General features: G+C 46.6%; 1 protein-coding gene across 8 annotated transcripts in view; it reads left to right on the forward strand.

The window, feature by feature from the left end:
• KDM2B (lysine demethylase 2B) overlaps nucleotides 1-24,517 on the forward strand; it is a 112,803-nt gene that overhangs the window by 75,945 nt on the left and 12,341 nt on the right. For all 8 annotated transcript variants that reach the window (XM_079322664.1, XM_079322663.1, XM_079322659.1 and 5 more), the window contains 2 exons: nucleotides 20,576-20,800; nucleotides 23,989-24,132. In XM_079322664.1, the coding sequence (XP_079178790.1) occupies nucleotides 20,576-20,800; nucleotides 23,989-24,132 (369 nt within the window). The remainder of the gene's footprint in view (nucleotides 1-20,575; nucleotides 20,801-23,988; nucleotides 24,133-24,517) is intronic.

Here is a 24,517-nt window from a genome sequence, read left to right on the forward strand (position 1 = left end):
AGAACCCTTAGGGAGGGGGAAACTCCCTTGGAAAATGGATTGTAGCTGGTGGAGCAAGTCTCCATGGCCAGAAGATCCCACAAATGTTGAGCACAAGGCAGGGGAGTAAAATCTGCCACTAATTTTGCTTTCTGCAGTCTTGCTCTTGTAGTATTTGAAGGAGAAATGGCAGATATTTCCTGAAGTCCTTTTATTCAGAGGGAGCAGGAGATCCAGTACAGCACAGTACCCACTCCTGTGGGGCTGCAAGGAGACATTTGAGTTGCTATCAGTTTCCAGGGACAGGAGGATTGTCTGATTCCAAGCCATGAAGGAAAAGAAGGGAATGAAATCCAGAAAGATGAAGCAGTACATGGAACAGAGTGCATCTCTCTTGCTTTCTCCCAAGAGAAGGCTCCAGAAGAGATTTAGAAAGACAAGAGCAGCAGATGGAGAAGGAAGAATAAAGCCAGCATTAAATGCCAAAACATTTCAAAGAAGATGGAAATTACTGTAAAGAAAGGAGGGGAAGAGACTAGAAATGGTGAGAGAGCAGGATTAAGAGAGAAGCAAATACTGAAAAGGGATGGAGTGAGGAAAGCAAAGAGCAGAGGGAGAGAATACTGACTAAAGTCAGAGGTCCCTGGAATAGGGACAGGGAGTGTCTGTGAAAGTAACCCAAGGAAAGGCTGAGCTTGGTTACACTGACTTGCTTTGAAAGAATGTGCCCTTGGTATAACCTGAATGATTTTCAAAGCAGAAAATAATATTTCCCTTTAGAACAGAGTCAGTGTTTTTCACGTGTTGTGAGTGTGACGTGAGCAGCGTGCACAGAGCTGCAGAACAGCTGCTTGAAGCCTGTGACATGCTGGGGTTTAAGGAGGAAATATGTTCATTCACCTCAAATCCCACTTCAGAGAGGATGAGGTGTAATGGGCAGGACATTTACCCAAGTACAAGGAAGACCCATCATGTGCCCTGGCCCTGCAGTGGTGCCTTGGCTCTGTCCACCTTTTCCAAAGGCATTTGGGGCTGCCAGTCACACTGCAGCTCCCTGACACAGAGAATGATTCTCTGGAAAAAGAAACAGATGTGATAATCAGCAATGGTTTAGTGAGGAGATGGAATATCTGGGTGACATTTGATGATCTTGTGGTTAGTGCACAAAATGGGAGGCTGGGGTCTGTGCCTGTTCCCAGCTCTGCTGCAGCACCTTGTGTCTTGTGAGGTGAATGGCACATTGCTGCTCTCTGAGCAGGAGATGGAGAGGTGGAGATGGGGCTTCCCATCTGGGAGGCTGGGAGGTGAAATTAATGTTTATAAAGATCTCTGGCATCTTCAGTGGAAAGTTCTGTAGTAAAATGTACGAACCATTATTATTTTGTGGTAATAAGAGAGATGGAGTGTGATTCATAGACACCTCTTCAGATTATATTTACTCATCTTTATGGAGCTATTTTGAGTTGCTTGTACTTCTTATAATTTATTGATAATTATTTAGCACAATAATTACTCTCCTTTAGGCACCTTTTTTCTTTCCCCTTTGGAAACTCTATTTCAGAAGAAATAAGAACCTATCTTTTTCTTTAGCTATACAGTAGGAGAAAACAGTCCAGTGCCAGGGGTCTTAGGATATGTAGAACAATCCTAATTTAAGTCTGTTGAAGGAATCAGGAATGTGGGACTGAGTGGATATTTGAAACCTGCTTGTCCTGATGGCTGCCTGACAGTTTCTGTACCTCCAGGCAGGACATTTCCCACTGGCTGCCGGCGCGGATGCAGCTGTGGGTGTGCAGCCCCCATCCTCTTCCTGTGCTGGGGGCTGTGCAGCAGTGGCCTGTCCTCACTTGGTGCAGAGCTCAGTGTCACCTGGGGGCTGCACTCATGGATCATTAAGGTTGCAAAAACCCCCAGGATCATCAAGGCCACCCTTTGACCAAATCCTGCTGTGCAATGCTGTCTGAAGGGCTCCATAGGGCACGCTGCCTTCAAGTGCTGGGTCCTTCAGCAACTAAAGAGGAGCAAGAAATCATCCCAGATAACTTCTGCCCCATCCCTGGGACATGAACTTTTGGTGTGAACAGAGCCTAAACCTGATTTTCCACTGTGGCAGCTCACAGCTGGTCCTGGTGCAGGAAGCTGGTGACTGCCAAGCTCAGTCTCAAAATCCCCTCCCATGAGTTGCTCAGCCCCACAGAACCAGAGCTCCCATTTATCTGCACAGGAATTAGGATAGTATTTTATTTAAGGAACTCAGAGTATGGTTCAAGCAGAAACCACGTTTTTCAAACCATTTCCTATTTCTGGAAGAAAACAGTCAACTCCAGCAGCATGTAATTACACTCTGTGGCAGTGCCTTCTGTTTTTATCGTGATAAAGATCTTTAGTTGTCTATGAAGAGCAGCTATAAAGAACTAAAATATGTTTGGACTCTCTTGTTCTGTGAAGAATTAGAAATGCAGACTGGGAGCTGGATTTTCATCACTTTTACCTGGCACAAAACTAAAGCCACTGCATTTGCAATGAGAGTGAGTGTCCAAGTACATTTAGGTCTGGCTGTGAGCAGGAGATGGAGCTGTAATTTTCAGTAGCTGGTTAACAGTGCTGCAGTATGTGGCTGTTTCTCTGATGCCTGCTCCTACTCTTTCTCCATGTAATTTTTACCTGTTGATTTTTAAAAGAAGATAGCTGAGAAGTATAATAAGGAAATAGTAATATTCCTATTTAATGGAATGCTTTTAATTACTAAAAGGCCATAAACTGAAACTTTGATTGGATTAATGTTTTTTTTAAACATCAGTTTTCCTGCAATTGGCAATGCAAATAATGTTCACAGCTCTGTATCAGGGCATGAGAACCAGGCAGAAAAAGTGATCATTGAAAAAAAAAGAGGAAGGCATCCCTCAGGCTGGGTTTTTTTGGGTTGGGGTAGTCATGGGTGGGCATCACATTGAAAAGGCCCTTCTGGGATAGCAGCATCTGATTTCTGTCATTAGTGAGTTCTGTCCTGTCCTACAGCAGTTCAGTTTGTACCCCATTCTTTTTACTAGAAATCTTTTCGCAGAGTTCTACAGATACATCCATGGATCTGAAAAAGAAGGATTAACTCATAGGAACTAATCTGTGAGAGGCAGAGCAAAAGGCTGATTGCTGTGGCTGAGGAAAGCCACATTCCAGCAGCCCACAGTCCTTTAGAACTGTCCTGTTCCTGGTGGTGCCATCACAGCTGTTAAAGGAGTCGTAGGAACAAAGCAGAAATACAGAGATTCCCTTTGCTTATCTTCCCTGTTAAGATGGAAGATCATATCTTCATCTTTTCTGCTTAGTGTCCCCTGGTAGAATTTTTTTCTCTCTGTGAATTTACCTAATAATTTGTGGAACCTGTTGATCTTTTTGATCTCCTCAGCATCCTGTGCCAGTGTCCCCTGCGGTTTAATAAAGCTCTGTGTAGATAAGTACTTCCTTATGTTGCTTCAGATCTTTAATATCATAAATACACTTCATGCCCTCTGTACCATGCATTCTGAGAAATCTGAATGAGGTATCTGTTCATCTCTGTGCTGTCAAGGATTTTTTTATGTCCCCACTACTGTGTTTCAGTGTTTTTTCCTCTATTCTCAAGCTGAAAATCACAAGTCAGTTCAGTCTTTTGTGATACAAAAACCATACATTTGAGCTTTTTTGTTGTTGTTTTTCCCTCTATTCTGGTTCCATTATAGGTAGTTTTGAGGTGAGGGTGAATGTGGGACTCCACAACCACATATATTCAAGATGTGATGTTGGAGAGCAGGGACTGGCAGGACATGCCTGGTTCAGCATGGCCCAGCAGAGTTGAAGGGGCATTGTTGTGTAAGTGCTTGAGGGAGTATAATCATCAGGGCAGGAAAAGAGTTATTTAAGCTAATGGACAATGTTGGCATGGGAAGAAGTGAATATAAACATCCCATAAATAGATTTGAGCTGGAAATAAGATTTCAGATCATTGTTCACAGTCTGAACCAAAGAGCATACAAGAAGAACAGTAGACAGCTATGGTGAAAAGGGTGGTAGATTTTTAGAATGAACCTGTATTTTAAAAAATAAAAGTCAGCAGGATTAGCCACCTTCTCAGATCTGGACCCCATAGATATCTCTATGTACTTTCATATGTCTGCTGCCATTTCCAGCAAGGAAACTTTTTTCCTCTTTGGTGTTTCACCTTAAAAATGCTAGCAAGGGAAGAAAATCTGCCAGTTTTTAATAAAAAAGCTCCTTTATTTATGGATTCAATTTTATGTGACATTATGCATTGGATCAAACTTAAGAAATAGTAAGTAAATGGACTGAGAAACAGTGAACACAATAAATTCGATTGTATGCAAAAATTAGGGGGTAAAGCATAGAATGGAGTGTTTTGATTAACTTGAAACTAATGTGATTTTTCAGAAGTGTTGAGCATAGCTTTATATCAGGTTTTTTTTTCAGTTCAGGGGGAGAGGTGTGAGGTGGACAAAGAACATTCCTGAAAACCTTTGAATAAGTGCTTCCAGTTTTTACTTGCTTGCTTACTAAGAATTCCTGCCATAGCTATCACTGGGCCAGCTCCACCCAGAGAAGCAGGAGCAGTGAGGGACTCGTTACAGCAATTAGTGTTTTAACCAGAGTGGTGGCTGAAACAGATCTGAGCACGTAGAAATGGCACAACATCAAACCAGCATCAGCTTCAGGAGCCTGCCTGGGGCTACCACCAGGAAAGCAACATTCCATGCAGCAGCAGTGGGAAAACTCTGCCAGATTCCCCAAGACAGGCCAGGTCCTTGGAGATCTACTCAGGGAACTTCCTGTGGGAATACAAATGTATTAGAAAGCACATAGTGACAATTAAAAACAAGCACTTGAGAACTGAAGTAAAAATCGAGTCTATCTGGTGTTAGAAAAAACTTGGAAAGGATAAAAAAGATAAAGGTAGATAAGACAGCAAAAGAACCCTGTGTAAATTGTTGTAGGATGTATTTTCTGTTTGAGATCCTGGGTAAGTTGTTGCATGGTGTATTTTTCTGGTTGAGATTCAAATAAGTTTTCCATCAGTCATTCCAAGTGTTGCAGGAGCAAAAAGGAGATTTAAACTGTCACATTTCATTCTTGCCAGGCACCAGCTTAAAGGTGTTTGAAATGATCCCACACAGCAGAGCCTGAACTCTGTTTGGTGTCAACAACAATTTCAAATGCCAGTAGTCTGCAAGGAGATTTGCATATACAAATATGTGTGTATTGTGAATCCTTTCTGTTGATAAAAGGTCCTGATTATAAAGTTCATAATCTACTGCAAATCAGGCATTTCTTCATAGTTATCAGATGCTAATAATTACTTTTCTTCCAGAAAATAACACAAGTATAAAAGAAAATGAGGATTTAAATCAATTTAAATTTGTTTTTCTTTACTGATTTAAATTGTGATTGGAATCAGTGATTTAAATAATTCTGAATAATTCGTGTTCTTTTACACTGTAGGATAGTTGATGCCATGTGGTAGGAGAGAGCTGAAATGTATTCAAGAAAAATACTCCAGTTCTGGCTCCTGACAAATCTATTAAGACACAAAACCACATAGTTAAGGTTGTGGGGATATTTTTTTTAGAGGACTTCCCACAGCAGCTGTACACATATAGAACTAAGGCCTTCCCCTGCTAAGGACACTTGGAGGCAGAAAAAAACCTGATGCACCAGAACCAAAGATTTCTCAGGGTACTGTGCAAAGGAGTGAAAGCTGCTGGAGCTACTGGGAGTTCCTGTCAAGCCTCTGCTTTCCCAGGAAGGCAGCTCCTTGCCTGACCTGTTTATTTTTCTGAGCTGTCTCAGTCTCTTACACACATTAGTCCTCCAGACAGATTCATTTGTGCAGTAACTCGGTGCAGACCCGAGGAGTTCAGGGTTTGGTGGGTGTGTAACATGCACAACACACCTTGGGGGGCTGGAATCAGATGGGCTGGAAGGTCCCTGCCCACTCCACAAAACAGCTTCACTGCCTATTGCCTCAGTGTTTTTCTAAAACCTTTGCCTCGTGACTTGACAGATTATTTCTCACCTCAAGAGGCTGTGCTTGAAATATTGTGTCCCTTCAGGGAGTAATTATAAATAGCAAGGACTTGAATGAGCACCTTCTTAATCTTCCATCTTTGACTTAATATTTTCACTTCTTATCAACTCTCAGCCACTTGCTTTGAAATCTGACCAATGCCTTTATGTGATTAATACATCAAACAGGTAAATTAGAGCCATTTTGACTCTGACTAGAAATCTAAATGGATTGGGAAAAAAATGAGCAGACATCTCTGTTTTCCAACTGTTGTGCTCCAGGTATCACACAAGAAGATTTATGTATTCCTCCCCATTGTCATTCTTCTACCACAGACACGAATATTCAGTAATATGAATTTTTCCCAACTACACCTTGGCTCCCATTTTTCAAGACAGAAGCTCTCTCTTTATTCCATGACAGCAAAAGTGCTGATAAAAACTACTGTAGTCTTGAGACCTTTTTTTGTGTGAAATGAGTTGACAGATCTCAGATTTTATCACCAGAAGCTTGGCCTGCGTTTATTGCTGAGCTGGCCAACAGAGGGTAAGGTTTGAACCTGGTTTGAGACTTCCAACATCCTTTTGCTCTCCACCACCTCAACATCAAAACAATCCCAGCTTTGGGTTACATATCTGGGAGTGAATAGTTTTGTTTGTGGATTGGAGCACGTTGGCAGAGCAGTTTGTCATTCCATAGTACAGGCCGTGCAATTATGGACATTAATCCTGCATGCACTTTGCAGAGCAAAATGGAATTGTATGTTCTGTCCCCAGAAAGATGGCTTCCTCTTAGTTACACAGCACATTGAAATTAAAGTCTGCTGAGAATATAAATGAGGGCTTGTTTCGATTTCAGGACTTTCTGTAGGCACCATATAGAAGAGGGACAGCAGTGCTCTCCTTTTTGAAAATCACAAATATAGCAAAATATATGGGTAAATTCCAAAAAAAGGAAAGCAGCTGTGAGTCTTAGCCTAGTGTGGTTTAGTTGTTAGTCCTGGATGTTTCCCCACAAATCCAAGTCAAGTGTGTAGGTGACGACAACGAGCAATGAGCCCTCATAGGCAAACTGCACTTGAGCTTTTCCTTTGCTTACCACGTGTTTGCTTTGCTCTCTGGATTTTCAGGCTGCTGCCCACACGTTGGACAGAGCTGAGTGTCTCCCAGCATTCTGTGCTGTGTGTCAGAGCACACTGAGCCTCTTGCAGGAAAGCAGGTTTCCTATTCCGGTTAATCCACTCTTTCAGCCACATCTATTTGCATGTTCCTCCACAGCATGGCACTCACTGCTTATCTGCTTAGGAACCTCCTTCACTAGTTTTTGCATTTACTGCCAGAACATGGCTCTTGGAGACACAAATGTGCTGTGGAAACACTTTGTGCCATAAGGTTCTGTGGAAGAAGGAAGCATGGCAGGATTTCCCTCATTTCCCAGTGCACAGTCCGAGTCATGTCATGGCTCTTCCTGCAGACAAGAGTCTGTCTTGTGTGATAGTCCATGTTTCACCATTCTGCAGTCCTGTTTATTACTTTTTAAAGATGACAGAGTGTTGGGGTTTGGGGAGGGTAGTTTGGGTTTTCAGGCTTATGAGTGAGTTCCTGTCAGCATGTTCTGTCTGGGCTCTTGTTTGGTGCTGCTCCTCTGCTGTGTCCTCCAGGAGGTGTTTGTACAGCCCTTGCTCTGCCTCTGGTTCTCCTGGAACACTGCTGGACACTGGTTAGGGAAGTATGAGCAGTAGCATGGAGGGAGCAGTCAATATTATTTCATCTTGAGTTACTTTATTTGATCTAAGGTTGATCAATCAGACTTTATTGAAAAGATTGTGACAGATACTCAGTGCATCTGATGACAACTCTTATGTCATAGCTCAGATGAAGTAGATGGGAAGTAGAAGATTGTGGATATTTAGGCTGTCAGACTGTCACTGCTAGTGTTGAGAATATAACTGAAATATTGGTTAAAATTCTTGAGAAAAGTATCATGAAATTTGCCCAGGCCCAACAGTTAAGATCGTATTTCATGTGAATGGACACTTACACCAAAACAATGAACCTTAGAAAGCTACTAGGTAACTCTCTTATTCTGATACAGGTCAATAATTGTGATTCATAAACATCTCAATGGGTTTCCTTTTCAAAAACACACATGCTGGCCTACAGAAAGCAGCAGCAGCTCAAGTCACAACATCTTTTTTCAAGGACTTGCATATCAACCAGCTTGAGGTCTAATTGTTTCTGTGTAAATATTTCTTTCTAATACCAGCTAAATATAATACTCTGTAAAGGTGCATAAAAAGTTTCAAGGGAAGGTTAAATCAGAAGTGTGTTTGTGCCACATAAAAAACTTTATTCCACTTCATTATTGAGCATCATAAACTCTAGTGTGCAATAGGAAAACACGGATCCTGTTCAGAGCTGGCAGCAGCAGCTGCAATCTGTTGGTACAGGAGATGCTCAGGAGTGAATGAGTACAACACAGGGGTTATAGTCGTCCTCCCCCAGCTTGGTTTTACTACTTAAGGATATTTGCATGAGAATAAAATCTGGTTCTTTGGCACTCATCTGCTCCTGCTGTTTATTCTTCGCTTGAGGTTATTGTCTCAGTTTGTGACAACATAATTGGTTTCTGTGGAGAAGATTATGATATTGATGAGACTTATATATGACTTCAGGTGAGGTGCAATCAAAGCAACAGTTCAAAATAGAAGGTGCTGTCTGTTTTCATGCAGTTTTCACTATGGCTCATTCAGCAGTGTAATTAAGGATGTTATTTATTACTGAACTGTATCACACTAAGCTGAAGTATGGACACAGTTCTGCCACTGCAGGCAGGGCTGGGGTCACTGCTGCTTATTTTGTGTTCTAAACTGTTGTAAACTCCACCAGGCTGGGCAACTAGACACTGTTCACACAAGGGTTGCTCACTATTTGTTGTGATTTAGTGTTCTCTAGTGTAGACAAGCTGAAAGAATTGAGCTGGAAAATGCTCTCTTAATAGTTCCTTCTGTGTATTAAATATTCCTTTGAATGGTTAGCTGCTCTTGTACAGGATGAGGTTTTTTGAGAGCAATTATAATCAGAAAAAAAGTATTTTATTGTGTTGTTTCCCCCTTGCTGATTCCCAGTTTGCTATTTTATATCATACCCTATCCTGGTTTTTTAAACACCATCTCAGCAAAGTCTACCTAGCATTTGGAAATCATTCCAAGATCTTGGCTTGTGTGAGCCTTCTGTCCTAACTCAGGCTCAGTAATTGGAGCTCACTTGTCACTTGTGGTGCTGTTGCAAGGGCAACAGGGGTGGCAGGGCTGGCTGAGGGCTGAGCTGTGTGGGTTTCCTTGGGAAGGAACCCTCTGCAGCCAGTGCCAACATCAGGAGTGCTGGAATGTGCTGCAGATTGAGAGGAGTAGGATGATCTCTGTCATGATTTAATTTGCTGTGAATGACACTGTGCTGTGGTGTGACTGGTGGATTGTCCTTGGGGGATGTCACAAGTTATTTTTTTCTGCTGTCTGGATTACGGAGCCAAAAGGCCGCAGGGACAAAGTGTGAGGCAGGTTACAGGAGCCTTGCAGGGAACTGGGCTGGTGGAGACTTGGTCTGCCCACGGGCAGGTGTGGGACCAGGCATTTCCCTTCCCAATGTCATCTGTCCTCCTGCTGCTGCTGCTGCTGCAGGCCAGCTGTATCATGGCACCACAAACACGGCTGTAGCCACCTCCTTGCTCGTGGTTTAGAACATTGTAGGCCTGTCATGAAATGCATCCCCCCTCCCCTTCCTCTCTCCTCCAGAAAACATTGGATTCTGATATTACCTTGTGATTCTGAAAGCCAAGGCCTTAGGCACATGCCTTTCGTGCCTCAGCTTTCGTCTGCTCCTGCTCCCGGTTGTGTAGGAGCACAATGGGGGAAGAGAGAAACCTGAGGAGACGGGCTGAGCACATCCCTTCTCCTTCTGGAGCCCCATCATGTGCTGGGAGGAAAGCTTTGCTCCCAGCATGGTGGATGAGCAGCATGGGCAGAGCACCATCACCTACCCATCATTTGTGCTGGAGTTGGCAAGAGCATAGGGGAAAAACACACAGTGGATATTAAATGTACTCAAAATGAGGAAGGGGGATAATTACGTGATTCACGTGGCTTTATCAGCAGTTGCCTGTAAATTTGTGTTTAAAGTTTGACTGTGTTTTGTTACTTAAGCTAGAGGGACCAGGCTCTGTGGATCCTGGTGTCACAAGGGCTGTGTTGCTGCTTGCTCCCATGCCAGCTCTTGCCTGTTGCTGCCTCTTCTGAACTACCCAAAGTGGTTGTGCCGTGTGGTAATTCAGACCAAGGAACCGAGCTGAAACTAGTTTGGCAAAAATCCTGATGCAAGGACCATTAGATGTGCTTCTTTATGGCTTCTTGGTTGCTCAGCACATGCAAATATTTAATCTCATGTTTAATTCTGTGTTGTGGGCGTAGGAGCCGGAGGCAAAATCCTAACAACTTGAGTGGAATCGGGATTTCCCCTGAAAGCAGGCCCTTAAATCCAATGGGAAATTTAAATCTCCGGCACTCAAACACAGGCCTGTGACCCTCATGTTCTGGAGGGCAAAGGCAGCGGCCATGTGGAGGTGCTGGCCCTGGACCCTTTGGATCCAGAACAGATCCCCATCTGACCCATGTGTGACACTGAGGGCCGGGCATTTCATTGTGAAACCCCGGCAGCGGGGCAGGATGATCAGAGCATGGCTACAAATGGTTCCATGGGAGCAAGTGAAGAGGGGGTGCCTGCACAAGGAGCAGCGTGAGGCCAGATGCGAGCGGCTCCACCAGCCGGGTCTCCTCGTCTCATCCCAGCGCTGGTTCTGCCGCTCGCAATCTGGAAGTTTGCTCGGTGCCTTCCTCCCGCCGAGGATGGAGGCTGCCCGCCGGCCCGCCCCGCGCCGCGGGAGGGGAGCGGGCAGGTACCGCGGTGCGGGCTCTGTGTGTGTCTGTGTGTGTGTGTGTGTCTGTGTGTGTGTGTCTGTGCGCGTCTCCTTTGTCTGAGCAGCCCGAGCAGCGCCGAGCGCCCCGCGGGCGGCCGCGCATCCTCCCCGCCCAGCGCCGCTCGGCACACCCGAGCCTCGGCCCGCCCCCGCCGGCCCTCGGCACATCGCGGGGCTCATTACCGGCGGGGGGCTAATTGCCGGCCGGGCGGCCGAGCCCCCGTCGCCGGCCGCGCCGTGCGCGGGGGGCGGCCGCGGTGCCCCGGCCGCGCGGTGCCCGCTGTCCCCGCAGGCCGGTGGTGTGGAAGCGGCCCGCGATTGGCCGTGCCGGCAGGGCCAGCCCCTTCCTGGCTGCCTGGCATGAATATGCACGGCCCCCCTTCCTCCTCCTCCTCCTCCTGCATGTGTGTGTGTGTGTGCGGGGAGCGGGGCTCCGCCAGCAGCGCCGCTCCAGCCATGTCAGCTCGGCTCCGCCTGGGCCCACCATGAGCCATGGCCATGTCTGCGAGCGCCGACGAGGAGGACTACGAGTCGGAGCCGGAGCCCGAGCCGGGGCCGGGGCCCGAGCTGGGGCCGGAGCAGGTCCGGGGCGGGCGGCGAAGTTTGCAGCGGGAAGGGAGGGGAGGAGGCCGGGCCGGGCAGCGCCGCGCCGGCCGCGGGGACGGGAACAATGTGGGGTCGGGAGCGGCCCCGGGGCAGCGCCGCCCGCCGAGGGGCCGCGCCGGGCGGGGCCGCGGAGCCTCCGCCGGGCCGGCCCGGGGCGCTCGGCCTCGCCCGCCGCGGGCGCCCCGGGCACCGCCACTTCGGCACCTCCCGGGCCCCAGCGCGCCGCCAGCCGCTGGTTGTTGCCTCTCGGGGGCTGCCCTGTCCGCGGCAGAATTGTTATTTTTTTTCCTATTAAGATTCCTCAAATAGCTGAGAGGGCTGCGGGACTTGGGGGAGAGTCTGATGCTGAGCCTGGCTACCTTGTCTTGGTTTGATTTATAGCCAAAGCCTCCTTTCCATTCCCAGGGACGAGGGATGTAGAAGAAAGAGAAGGATGTGTGCCGAAATGGAGAGAGAACTTTTATTAATACTTGCAGGGTTTATTCTCTGAAGGTTTTTTTGGTTTTATTTTTCCCTGTGGGAGAAGGAGAATAAACTTTTTGAATTTATGAAGTAATCTATGAAAAATAATCCAGAACATATGTTCTAGATTGCTTATTTTACTCTTTTAAGAACTGCCTAAGCAATTAAAAATGCACCAGGAATAGTATTAAACATGTGTATGTAATTTAAACGTAAACTTGATAGTTTTGTTCATAACTCGAGGTGTTGCGCTCTTTAAAATAGCCTGATATTTTGTTTTTGGAGACAAGTTTCTACGTAGTCCAGGTGTTGAGACTATCTTCCAAAGCCCATCTTGTTTGGAACAACTTTACCTTGCTTTGGTTCAGAATTGCACAGGGAAAAGGAGGCCGAAGGAGCTGTGGGTGGTGGTGTGCCCTGGGAGATGCAGAAACCTTGGGGGACACAACGTGCTGTGCCACCTGGGCAGTGTCGGTCCAGCAACCTCAGCTGAGGTCTGGATGAGCAACTTGATTAAGCTTTTGCCTAATTCTGAGCATTGTGTGATTGTGCAGGCCCGTGCTGCTTCTGAGTTTGCTGCTATGCTCCCAGACATAGTAGTTAAAATGTCCCAGTCCTCCTCTTTTCTTAAATTTTTTCTCATGCCAGGCCTTTTCCATTTGTGTCTGTGTCTTGGTGCAATCACTGCACACTTTTTAAAAAGAGCTAATGGTTGGGAGAGCAGATTGGTCTCAGCTGTATTGTACCAGCTGTGAAATTGCTACTGCTTGGAGGTACTGGTTCTTGCTGGATGAATCTGGAAAGTTGGTTATGTTCTGGGATTCTTCAACTCTCCTAAAACTTTCATAGCATTTTTGTATCTTAAAAGTTTAAAACAAAAACTAATGCAAGACCGGAAATCTTTCTTTTGGAGTTTCTTAAGAGTCTTGGTCTGGTCCTAAACTATAAGTGACCTATGTACCAAAGACCTGTGGAATGTTTTCCTTTCTGTTCAGAACTGTTCCAGTGGTAAAACACCTCATGTAGCTCCAGCTGTATTTTCATACAGGCGTGCTTTAAAGTCTGCTTACTCTTTTTTTTCTATACAGGACGTGTCAAATCAATATTACGTTTGTTTTTCTGCTATGACAGCCCTTGTATGTAACAGGTGCTTCACCTCTAAAGGTGCAGTTGAACAGCACAATTTCAATGCTGGGGTAGAAGCTGCAGCTTTTGTCATCTTTTATACTGACTTTCATTCTTCATTCCCTGGTCTGTGTCTAAACTGAGAATGCAGAAAGACTCTGGAGTTTCACAGCACAGAGCACACAGGATTTACTGCACTTGTAGTTGCCAGCAGCACTGGGGGCTTGGAAGTGTGTGGATGCTGGAGCTATGTCCTGAGCAACACCTGCCCAGCCCACCAGGTTGCTGTGTTGCTCCTGGTGTGAATAAATTCAATTTCTGACTATGTGTAAACAGAGGAAACTGCATCTGGCTGGGGCAGGGGGATTTGTCCCAAAGCAGCAGTAAAAAAAGCTGCATTGTGCCCCAAGTCTGTGGAACTTACTGATGTCTTTGTTTTTAAGAGATCCAGCTTTTGGTGAAGCTTATCTCCCAAAGCATATTTTTGCCAGTATATCTTATTCCACCCTCCAGGCCTAACTTCTGCCTCCTCACCACCAGAGGAAAACAAACAGGGGCACTGGCCTTGGCACTGATGTGCCAGTTTATCACACCCTAAACAACGTTGCTATGTTGGCAGAAAAGCTGCTGGGGTGTCATTAACACCCAGATGAACCTGCAAAGTATAAAATTTTTAATTTTCTTCCTATTTTCTTGTGGGAAATGAATCTGATTCAGTAGTGGAGCTCTGCGTGATCACCTGGAAGGGTCACTGGGAGCTACTTCGGTTGTGGTAGAAGAGGATTTTGTAGGTATGAGCTGGAGGAGATGGTGGCAGTGAACATCTGGAGAGGATTAATGCTGATTTGGGATGGCTGGGATTGAAAAAGTTCCAGAGCCTTCCCTTTCCCTCTGATGCTGCTGTTTAATGAGGAACCTTGGATTTGCAGGACACCTCCACCCCAGCAGGAGTATTCTGGAGGAGGGTGATGTAACTGTAAACACTCACTGTGAGAGGAAAACAGCTCTCCTGGAGTTTGCATGTGCAGATTTTTGGGCAGATAGGTTTTAGTCAGAGGTGATCCGTGGCGTTGGCATGTGCTCTTCAGTTAATACAACTTTTAAGGATGTTATTGGCATCAGTGGGATTCTTTGCTTTCTTACTCTAGCTGCTTCTGTGGCCCCACTGCATTCCTGCAGTTACATCATCTTGTCCTTCCTTCTTCCTCTGAGTTCTTCCTTTGAGAAGAGTTTCTGTTAATTGCTAAACAGACATAAGGGTTTAATACAGAAGAACTGTTGACTTGGTTGTGATTATTCCCAGGTGCCTCAGGGAAGTGGTAGAACCATGGTCTATGGAAGGGTTAAAAATTCTTGTGGATGTGGCACTTGGGGACATGGTTTAGTGGTGAACATGGCAGTGCTGTGTTAATGGTTGGACCATCTTCGAGGTCTTTCCAGCCTTTACAGTTCTGTGATTGTTGTAGTGCCTGGCAGTGTGAGTGTAACAGGCAGCCGAGGCCAGTCCCTGTGTTTGGTGTTAATGTAGAGTTACCTGGTCTGCACCACTGCTGGGAATTGTCACTTTGACTGGGTTGTCAGCAGGAACACCAAAACTCCAGGCACAGGGAGGCTGGGAGAGGGATGTGGCACTGGAGCAGGAGGGGACAGTGCTGCTCACTGCTCTGGGCAGCATGCAGGAGTCTTGTCCTCCAGAACTTGCACCCTGTTTGCATGGAAAAATGCCCCTCTGGTGCAATGGAAAAGGACAAAGACATAACTGACCAGAAGCCTTTTCTGTGCCACCCTGTGGGTATCTCCAGTGCCCAGTGTTGCCCATGATCCAGCCCCTGCAGGGTGGTGTTTTAGTGACAGCAGTTATGAATTGTGGGTTAATGCATGTGGCTTCAGTAAAAAATTATTTTCCCTTAGTGTTTATTTATCAGATCATCTAAAGAAACAAGTGGTATTTATCCACTATCCTAATTCTGTTAAAACAATTGCACTGGGATGCTGTGCCACATAAAGCTCTAAGCTCAGAATTGGCACCTGGCCAAGTCCTGGATTCTCATCTTTGGGCACTGTTGTGGTTGTGTGGACATGGTCAAACTACAGTGAATGAAAATCATCAGAATTTGTCCATGTGTTACAGAAGGAAATCACTGCTCCCTTGCATTTGCAAGGGATAGATTTGTGTGGCACAGCACCTTGGAGCAGTGAGCACTGCACACATAAAAGATCTTGTCCAGGGGAGATGAACACTGGATACTACATGAGCTGTTCAGATTGTACTTGGTTGAAGTGTGCTTCAAGGTCTCTCTGACCTGCCCCCGAGAAGCCCTTCAGAACAGCCCCACACTTCTTTGGATTTTTCTTGGAGATGTTGAGCCTGAAATAATGGTTTGGTGATGCTGGCAGCATTTTAAGCAGGTCACTGAAGCTGAGTGGTGGAATAAGAGCGTGCCCAGGTAAAAGCCACTTGTTTCCAGGCTGCAGACTTAGTCAGCCTTGCTTTGAGAACCAGGAGCTCCCTCCTTCTGGACTCGATCGTAGGGTCCATGATCTTCCTCCCCACGGCAGAGGAGTCTGTGTGAAGCTGCCTGGTGACATCTCCAGCACATCCCAGTTGGTGTTGGGACAGCAGCTGGGGAACATCAGCACCTATTTAATGAAGCGTTTAATGGCCGATAGCTCTCACATTGTTTTCTCCAAAGCTTGATGTTCATGGCATTTTTTTGTTTGCCCGAGGTCTTTTGAGTTGTTCTTCGTAATTGTGAAGGTTAGCAATGTGCTGCTGTAACCATCAGGGTGATGTTTCTGTTGCAGTAAGTGTTATGCTCAGGGCAGAGGCTCTTCTTTAGTGCCTCTGGTCCTTCTGACCCTGGTTAGTGTTTTTTTAGTGGCAGCTGAGCAGGGCTGGGACATGTGAAAGTGTGCTGAGGTACCTGTAAGTAGGCAGTGGAAACTGCCCAGCAGCCAAATGTTTGTCCATTACCAGGATAAACTCATGTTCTGAGCAGAGGCTTCCAGGTAGCTCATTTCCTAGGGCTGGTTTAGAGCTGAGTATTGTACCTGAGCTTATTCCCAGATCTGCACAGCCCTGTTGAGAGACTTAATTACTGGAGACTACCCCACCTAGTCCCATAATTGCTGTCCAACAGCATTTGAATTGGCGAATTTGGTGGGGTAGGTAGGTGGCAAGCACTTCAGAAAATCACTGCAATCTCTTTCCTTTTGGAGGAGTGGGCATGTGTAAGCACTGTGGGGTGTGGGAGGGTAAGCCCGACTTGATGACTTGTAAATGGTTTGTGGTGCATAGGATAATACATGTGATGGGCCACGTTTATCCCCAGTGCCCAGGTGCTGTGTCTGCTTTGGGAGCAGGAACAAGTTAGCTTTGTCATAGTAGTAATAGGGAGAGCACAAAAATAATCCCACAAAAGAAAATAAACAAAAACCAAAAAACAAACGAGCAGGGTGTCCTGTTCACATGTCTAGAAGGCAGTGCAAGTCCACCAGCTTTCTAGGTTTCAGTGTAATAGAGATACGGATTTAAGATATTAATCCTAATACATTTCAGCAGCTGCTTGCTCTGCCTTTGTTGAGAGCTTGGCAGAGTGGCTGTCACCACTTCAGCATCCTCCTGCCTCTCTTTTGAAGATTTGCTGTGGCCACAGAAGTTATAAGCACAGTTTTTGTGGAGATCCTGGAGAACATAGTGGGTGGCTGGTGATGGTATTCCAGGCAGGTTCTGTCTCAGCTCTGTTGTAAGGTTTAAGGGGGAGAAAAATCTTCAAGTTTGGTACAATCTTTGTTTCCTTGATGGTTCTCAGAGGTGGCTGTGGGGGGCTGCAGAGTCATCAGTCCCAGGCTGTGCTTGAGGGTTGCAGCTCCTTGGGAAAGGAGGTGGTGGGATCCCCTCCACAGGAGTGAGATTGTGAGATTCAGCCTGGAACCTGGAGCAGGGCTGGGTGTGACACCCAGTCCTGAGCCTCGGGCCGTGGAGCTGCTGTTTGCTGGCCACTGGAAAACCCAGGGCAAGGAGTGCTGCCATCCCCTGCCATGTGCTCGGGATTTGCAAGACAAATCCATGGAGTTGTGCTGGGAGGGTGACAAGTGGCAGGACAGGAGCTGTGAAGGAGATTTTACAGTCTCATTACTAGGGCTGCTATATTGTAAAACTGCAGTTTGAGCTAGAAATCCTGCAGCATCTCCTCACTAGCATCGACCTGGAATTTATCTGGCTGTCTGCCATGTGCTAAATAAACCCCAAGCCATGTTGGAGGCTCCTTCTACCCCCTTGAATCCCAGCCCCTTTCTGGGAGGAACCCACAGGCCAGATTTTCTTCTGTGGAGGTTTTTAAGCGACCACTTTTGGAGCCCCTTGAAACTAGATACGAAAGGGAATTCCTGCAAGGCCTCTTTAGCCTTGCTGGCTGCGACATCCTGGAGTAAAAACGTGGCTTGGATTGAGGATTGGTTGGTTGGTCAATTAGTACAAACCCAGCCAGTACAATTTGCTAACGAGCAGTGAAGAGGTTTGGTAGGCAAAAAGTGTTCCATACAGTGAGATGGAGATTGCATCTCTGCTGTGTTCTGGTGGTGTCTGGAAGAAAATCTGAGTTGTGTGGTGTGATCTGGCTTCAGGCTTGTTCTTGTACTTTCACCTTCCGGCTCTTGTGGGTTTTTTAGGATTCTCAAATTCTGTGTTCAAGTGATGCCTTTTTATCACTTGGCGTCTTTGCAGTGTCCTGCACTTTAAACTGTTGTCCTCAGAATTAGGGCTTGACTCGTATTACTGTGGCAGAAGCAGGAGTTGTCTTTCAGCTGGAAAAGTACAGAGTTTGATTTTTCCTTGAAAGCATTTAAAAACAGCATTCTCACGGTATCATAGCTGTTGTTTGCCTCAAATATAATCATGTTGCTTCCCAGTAGGAAGGAGTCAGGTGCTCCTACAGAATCTTCCATGTGCTGTTGTCCAAGGGGAGCTGCCAAGGTTGTTGTGCATGTTTTGGTTTAACTTGTTCCTGCTGATATCCAGCCTTTGGTTTGTGTCTCGCCTCCCTTCCTAGCTGAAGGAGACTAATAGAATGGAGGAGTGATTCATGCTGAGGAAGAAAATTATCTCTTATCTAGGTTGCCTCTAAGCCAGTCCTGCCAGAGCCGACTTTATCCTTGAGAGGCTGGAAAGTTGGTCTAGAAGGTAAATATTTATTCTTTAGAGTGTCTGACATTGATCTGAAATCCAGGCAGCTGCTGCAGTTGCCGATGGGAAGGAGGCTGAGCTCGTCTGCGCTCACACAGCGCGGTGAGATCCAACCTGCACAGCAGCAAAGTCTCTTCTGGAGGAGCGGAGTTGAGAACTGCGCCGAAATCTCTGCAGCATCATGGTCTGAGTAGTGTTTTCTGTCACCTCTGTAATGATAGTCTGCAGGAGAGAAAGCTTAAGGGGTCTAGCTGCTGACTTCTTCGCTCTCTCAGAACTGAGATTCCTGGGATGGAGGCTGTTAAAATATCAGCACTTCTCTGCAGCTTAGAGAAAGTCACTGGGGCTTTGCTAAGTCAGCTGTGAGGAAGATAAATACGCTCCGGTGTGGCTGTTCCTCAGGGTTGTTCAGCAGGACGCTTGGGGAAACTTCTTTACAACCAGGTGCAGTGTTTCCATATCTTTTCTTCTAAAAACTCTGGTGATATTTCTGCATGGCTCCTTATAGCCAAGCTGCCCTTGCCTTGGTGATTGCCCAGAATTCAACAGGAACAGAAAGTGAAACTGGGTGGTCTGTTGATCATATGCTGAGATGTGCAGAAAATGGAAGAGTTGTAAAAATGATAAGCCAGATGAACTTTGCAGTCTTGTTATTATCATCTTTATGGAGAAAGCTGTCAGGGGTCAGTATGAGCCAAGTCAATTCTTGTATAATTAACCCCATACAATTACATGGTATTTAGTGATTTTTGGCTTGAGCTGTAAGTTCTTGTATATAACAGGGAGTTTCTAATGAGAACACGAAATTTGGATGTCCAGAGTGAATGTATTGCAGTTAACCTAATCATTTCAGATCTTTTCACACTCCTTTAGTTTCTGTCTTAAAGGTCATTGAAATCTAGACCTGAGATGCCCTTTTTAGCCTTTGCACATCATCAGTTGGTGTTCTATTTTTGAGCATTGCTAGTGTTGGATAGAAGGGGAGCTACCTTGGAAGGGTTTTGAAGCATTTCCTACTTTATTGCTTGGCAGTAGTTAATACTCTCCTGAACTTTTTTTTTTTTAGGGATATGACTGGGGGCTTGAACCGTTGACTGAGTGTTTCTCTGTCGTACATAACCACACACTCACTTTTGCTGTTCCGTGGATTTAACAGAGGAAGTCCTTCTGGCTTAACCTGAGCACAAATCTAAGATATCTCTAGCCCAGAGCTCAGCACTGGCACAGATCATCTATTGTCCTAAGCCAGGCACCTCACTTGGGACTTGTTGTGTTGAGCTGTACCTAAATGCCTTCTCTCTGCCCTCCTGTTGAAATGGGCTTTGGGGTGTCTCATTTGTGTCCTAGCTTCTGTCTTTTTGCAGCACACCCTTGGCAAGGTGATGGAGCTCCGTTATGTCCCAGAGCCATCGTGTGTCTCATGCGCGGTTCCGACAGCGCCGGTCGCTGTGCCGGGGAGCTGGGGCTGCTCTGACCCTCTGTGTGTGTGTGTTTGTGTGTGTGTGTGTGTGTGTGTCTGACCCTCTGTGTATGTTTGTGTGTGTGTTTGTGTGTGTGTGTGTGTGTCTCTGGCCCCGTGTGTGTGTCTCTGGCCCCGCGTGTGTGTTTGTGTGTGTGTGTGTGTGTCTCTGGCCCCGTGTGTGTCTCTCTGGCCCCGTGTGTGTGTGTGTGTGTGTCTCTGGCCCCGTGTGTGTGTGTGTGTCTCTGGCCGTGTGTGTGTGTGTGTGTGTGTGTGTGTGTGTCTCCGGCCCCGTGTGTGTGTCTCCGGCCCCGTGTGTGTGTGTGTGTGTGTGTGTGTGTGTGTGTGTGTGTGTGTGTGTGTGTCTCTGGCCGTGTGTGTGTGTGTGTGTGTGTGTGTGTGTGTGTGTGTGTGTGTGTGTGTGTCTCTGGCCGTGTGTGTGTGTGTGTGTGTGTGTGTGTGTGTGTCTCTGGCCCCGTGTGTGTGTGTGTGTGTGTGTGTGTCTCTGACCCCGTGTGTGTGTGTGTGTCTCTGACCCCGTGTGTGTGTGTGTGTCTCTGGCCCCGTGTGTGTGTCTCTGGCCCCGTGTGTGTGTCTCTGGCCCCGTGTGTGTGTGTGTCTCCGGCCCCGTGTGTGTGTGTGTGTGTGTGTGTGTGTCTCTGGCCCCGTGTGTGTGTCTCTGTCCCTGTGTCTCTCTGCCCCGCGTGTCTCTGACCCCGCGTGTCTCTTGCAGAGCAGGGCGGTGGGGCGGCCCAAGGGGAAGCCGGGCGCCGCGCCGGCGGTGAAGCTCGGGGCCAGCCGGAGCACGGCGGGCGCGCGGCGGCGCCGGACGCGATGCCGCAAGTGCGAGGCGTGTCTGCGGACCGAGTGCGGAGAGTGCCACTTCTGCAAGGACATGAAGAAGTTCGGGGGCCCCGGCAGGATGAAGCAGTCGTGCATCATGAGGCAGTGCATCGCTGTAAGTGTGCCTGGCCTGCAGCCCTGCCCCCTGGGTCAGCAGGTGTGGGGCTCTGAGCTCTGCTTGGAGTCTTCTCTAAAGTGCATCGGGCAAAATCGTGTCACCCCTGCCCTCCCAGCTCTGATCCTTTCTTTGCTAGTGCTTCTCATGCTCCCCAGATCTTAAACCAGAATGCCACTAAAACTTAACAGGACAGCTTTCCTTTTAGCAGTATAGGAGTGGAGAATGTCAGTACATCAAAAATCAGCGCTCAAATCACCCTCAAACTCTGGGATCTGGGAAAAAGGGGAGGAGTGGGAAGTTCTGGTTCAAAGGATGAAGAGGTGTGTTTGGTTTGGATGTTGGAATTTCCTGAGAAAAGCTGCCCTGCAATCATCTTTGCCATGTTATCCACATAAATTAGGCTGTGAGAAATCCTCAGCTGGCAGCCTCCAAGATGTTGGTGTTGAGGACCCCAGCCCCAGACTCCCCAGGATCTCAATTTTAATTTGTTTGCTGTTACTTAGGCACAGAGCAGGGGGTCTGATCTGGATGAGGCAGAGAGCCATCAATGCAGGGTCTTGTCTTCCTCAGGGACTGGAAATGGCTGTCAGGGAAAGAGCATCAGAGCAGGGCAAGCAGGGATTTGTTTCCTGGGCTCCTGTGATACATGGCTGAGGAGCTTCTTGAGTCACAAGCAATAGCTTTCTATTTAACAAATATTGACAGATTAATCTGCCATTAAGTTGTTCAAGCAGCTTTTGAATCTCCAGTTGCCATGCTGACTTGTGGAGCTTCCTCTCAGGTCTCATGTTTGTAGTTAACTCTGTTCAAGGCTAAAAATCAGCTTTAGTTTTTATTTTAATTCTTTAGAAGGACTTGTTTGTGCTGTTGTTATGGGTTTGGTTTTCTTTTGTTGTTGTTTTTTTAAGGAAAGGAATGTTGTTTATTCATAACTGAAATATCACCCTATCTATACTGATTTCTCTCATTACAGTTCCCTTCACTTAATATTTGGGGCTTTTTTTTTTTTAATTCTTAGGAGATGACCAAAGTGGAGGGATTAAATGACTTTACCTGACACTGATAAAAAAACTGATAAGCACTTAAGGTTTCCAGTAGTTGATCCTGGTAGCTCACTCCATGTCCTGTACCAGGCTCTGCACTGTTCCTGACACTGAGGATTGGGTTCAGCACTGCTGGATCTTTCAGTAAAGTACATGGAATATCCACCTTTCTGCAGAGTGCTTTTGCAGCTCAAGTGTCTTTTCTTTGAACACTTGATTTCCTGGAGTGTGGCATGAATTGAACAGCATGGATGAAGAATTTATTATTCTCCAAGGGCAAGAAATAGTGAAATCATGCTGCCTTTTTAGTGGAAGGATTAAATTAGGGCTGCAATGTGCTTTCTCATCCTCACTGATGAAGGAAACTTTCAGACTAAGCTGTTTCACTCTCAGTAGCACAGGCTGAGCATTTTGGAGATGATCTGAGTTCTCTTCTAGGTGAGTGTAGTCATCCTCTGTCTTCCAGTGAAGATTTATTTATCTTCTGGCTGCCTAGAGTTTTACTTTCAGTTAGGACAGAGGTACCAGGGGTCTCTGGTTACTTGTCCCATCCCACACACACTGACAGTGACTTCTCTGCACTTTCTAGGTTGGTTCAAATATCAGGGAGATTGTTACAAATTCTTAAAGCAGCAAAGGCCCAGGAAATTAAGGTGTTGAAGTGTTGTATCTTTCAAGACACTTCACATTTCTGTAAGCAATCCTGTTGGCTTTGCCCTTGCTCTCTAACAATTCAGCAGTAATATATTGTGGTACCTATCCAGCAGCTTCCAGCCAAAAAAAGCTCCTGCAAGATGCTGAAGCTGTATGGAAGTAATGATCCCTACAGTTCTGGGATTGTGCTTGCCCTGGTTAATAACATTGACAATATTAACTAGACAGACTTTCATTAAGCTCAGAAGCCTTCAGAGGCTTTGGTACTGCTGTTCAGAGAGCAGGAACCTCCTCTGCATCACCAGTTCCATCAGGAAGGGAAGCAGGAATGGCTGGGACACTGCAGGGAATGGCTCTGAGGGGAGATGGGGCTGGGACACCTTGTGCCAGCCCAGCTGCTGCTCCAGCCCCTCCGTGGACAGGCAGTGGTGGCACAGAGGAGATTGCCTTGCTGCCAGCAAGAAAAACTGTACTGCCTTTGCAAAATGCCCTGGGCTCTAATGGCTCACCACAGCTGGGCCTCCCCCTGCCTGAAACTTGCTGCAGATGCACTGTTGGTGCTCAAACTTGGGTTGGTGTGCAGGTATTGTATTCTCTTAGGGATTTATTCACTCCTTCCACAAGAGATCCTTGCTGGGAAAAGCCCCATCTCTGTCTCTGGCTGTGCAGTAGTTAGGGACTGGCAGCCTAATCCATTGCACTTCCCTTTGTGGACACCTTAGGATCTTCCTTTTCTTTTTTGTAATGAGGTTTATACCTTATTGCTGCAAGTTAACCATTAGCAAAAAGGTGGCTATTTAATTTGAGTGGCATTCAGTGCTCTAACATGGGTGACAGATATGTGAGATGCTGCAGTTCCTATTCTGCCTCAGCAAAAGAAAAAAATCAGTGTGATCTCACTTGTGACACTTGCAGGAGAGAATCCTCTTTCTAAGTGAGCAGAGCTTTTTGCAGTGCTCAGGTTGGGAGCAGGGCCCTGGATAATGGACTGCCAGTCAGGAAAAGGGCTGTTCTTGGTTCTGTTGTGGGCTTGCTGTGAGACCTGGACCAGGTCCCATAACATCTGTCTGCCCTGCCTGTAGAATAGGGGAGCTGCCAAATTGCTACTTGGATTGTGAAGCCTAATGGATGTGAATAGTGATGTCCTAGGTTGCTTCTTTCCCCTCCCATTGTACACTGGTGAAGTGACTTGCATGCCAATATCTGTGTCAGCTCCCAGATTCAAGGAACCCACCAAAAATGCCATTTTCATCCATCCCAGTAATGTTCCCTGAACCTGTATTGCTGCAGGGAGGGCACTTGGGTGAAAGGTGTCCTGTGGAGCTTGGTCTGGTACCCAGCCCTAATTTGTTACCAGGTTTTTTTGCCTTCATGCCAGTTAGCAGAATTAATCCCTATTTATCTCCTCTTTGAAGTGAGGATACTGTAAATGCACATTGAGCTCGTGTGTTTCCATGTCTTGATCAGTTCTTTCTGCTGCATAAACAGCCAGTGCTGCCTCATACTGCTGTGTGTCTGGTGTGTGGAGAAGCTGGGAAGGAGGACACTGTGGAAGAGGAGGAGAGCAAGTTTAATCTCATGCTAATGGAATGCTCCATTTGTAATGAAATCATACACCCAGGATGCCTTAAGGTGAGTACAAGGATGTGATGCACGTTGGAAACAAAAGCTGAATTAGTTATCACCTTAATGTAAAAGTGGTGCACAGAAATTGGGAAGCTTTTAGGTTTTCATCTTTGGACAGATGAGTCAGTGAGCAGAGGGCTGGTGTGAGGAGCAGGGTGAGATCTGTGGCACTCACAGCCCTGAGCAGCAGGCAGGGTCCTTGATGGAGCAGGGCCCCTGGCTGGGGGCATCCCCTGAGTCTGTGTGCATGGGAAGATCTTGTGGGTTTGTCTCTTTCTTTTTGCCCCTTGTTTAAGGAATTGAGGTGTTTCAGTTGGGAAGGCAGAGCAAGCTGCCTGTGCTTCAGGGTGAGATATTCCCAAGTCCATGGCAGGTCCAGGCACAGATGTGC

The sequence above is a fragment of the Erithacus rubecula genome (genome assembly GCF_903797595.1).
Source record: "Erithacus rubecula genome assembly, chromosome: 19".
NCBI classification, from domain to species: domain Eukaryota; kingdom Metazoa; phylum Chordata; class Aves; order Passeriformes; family Muscicapidae; genus Erithacus; species Erithacus rubecula.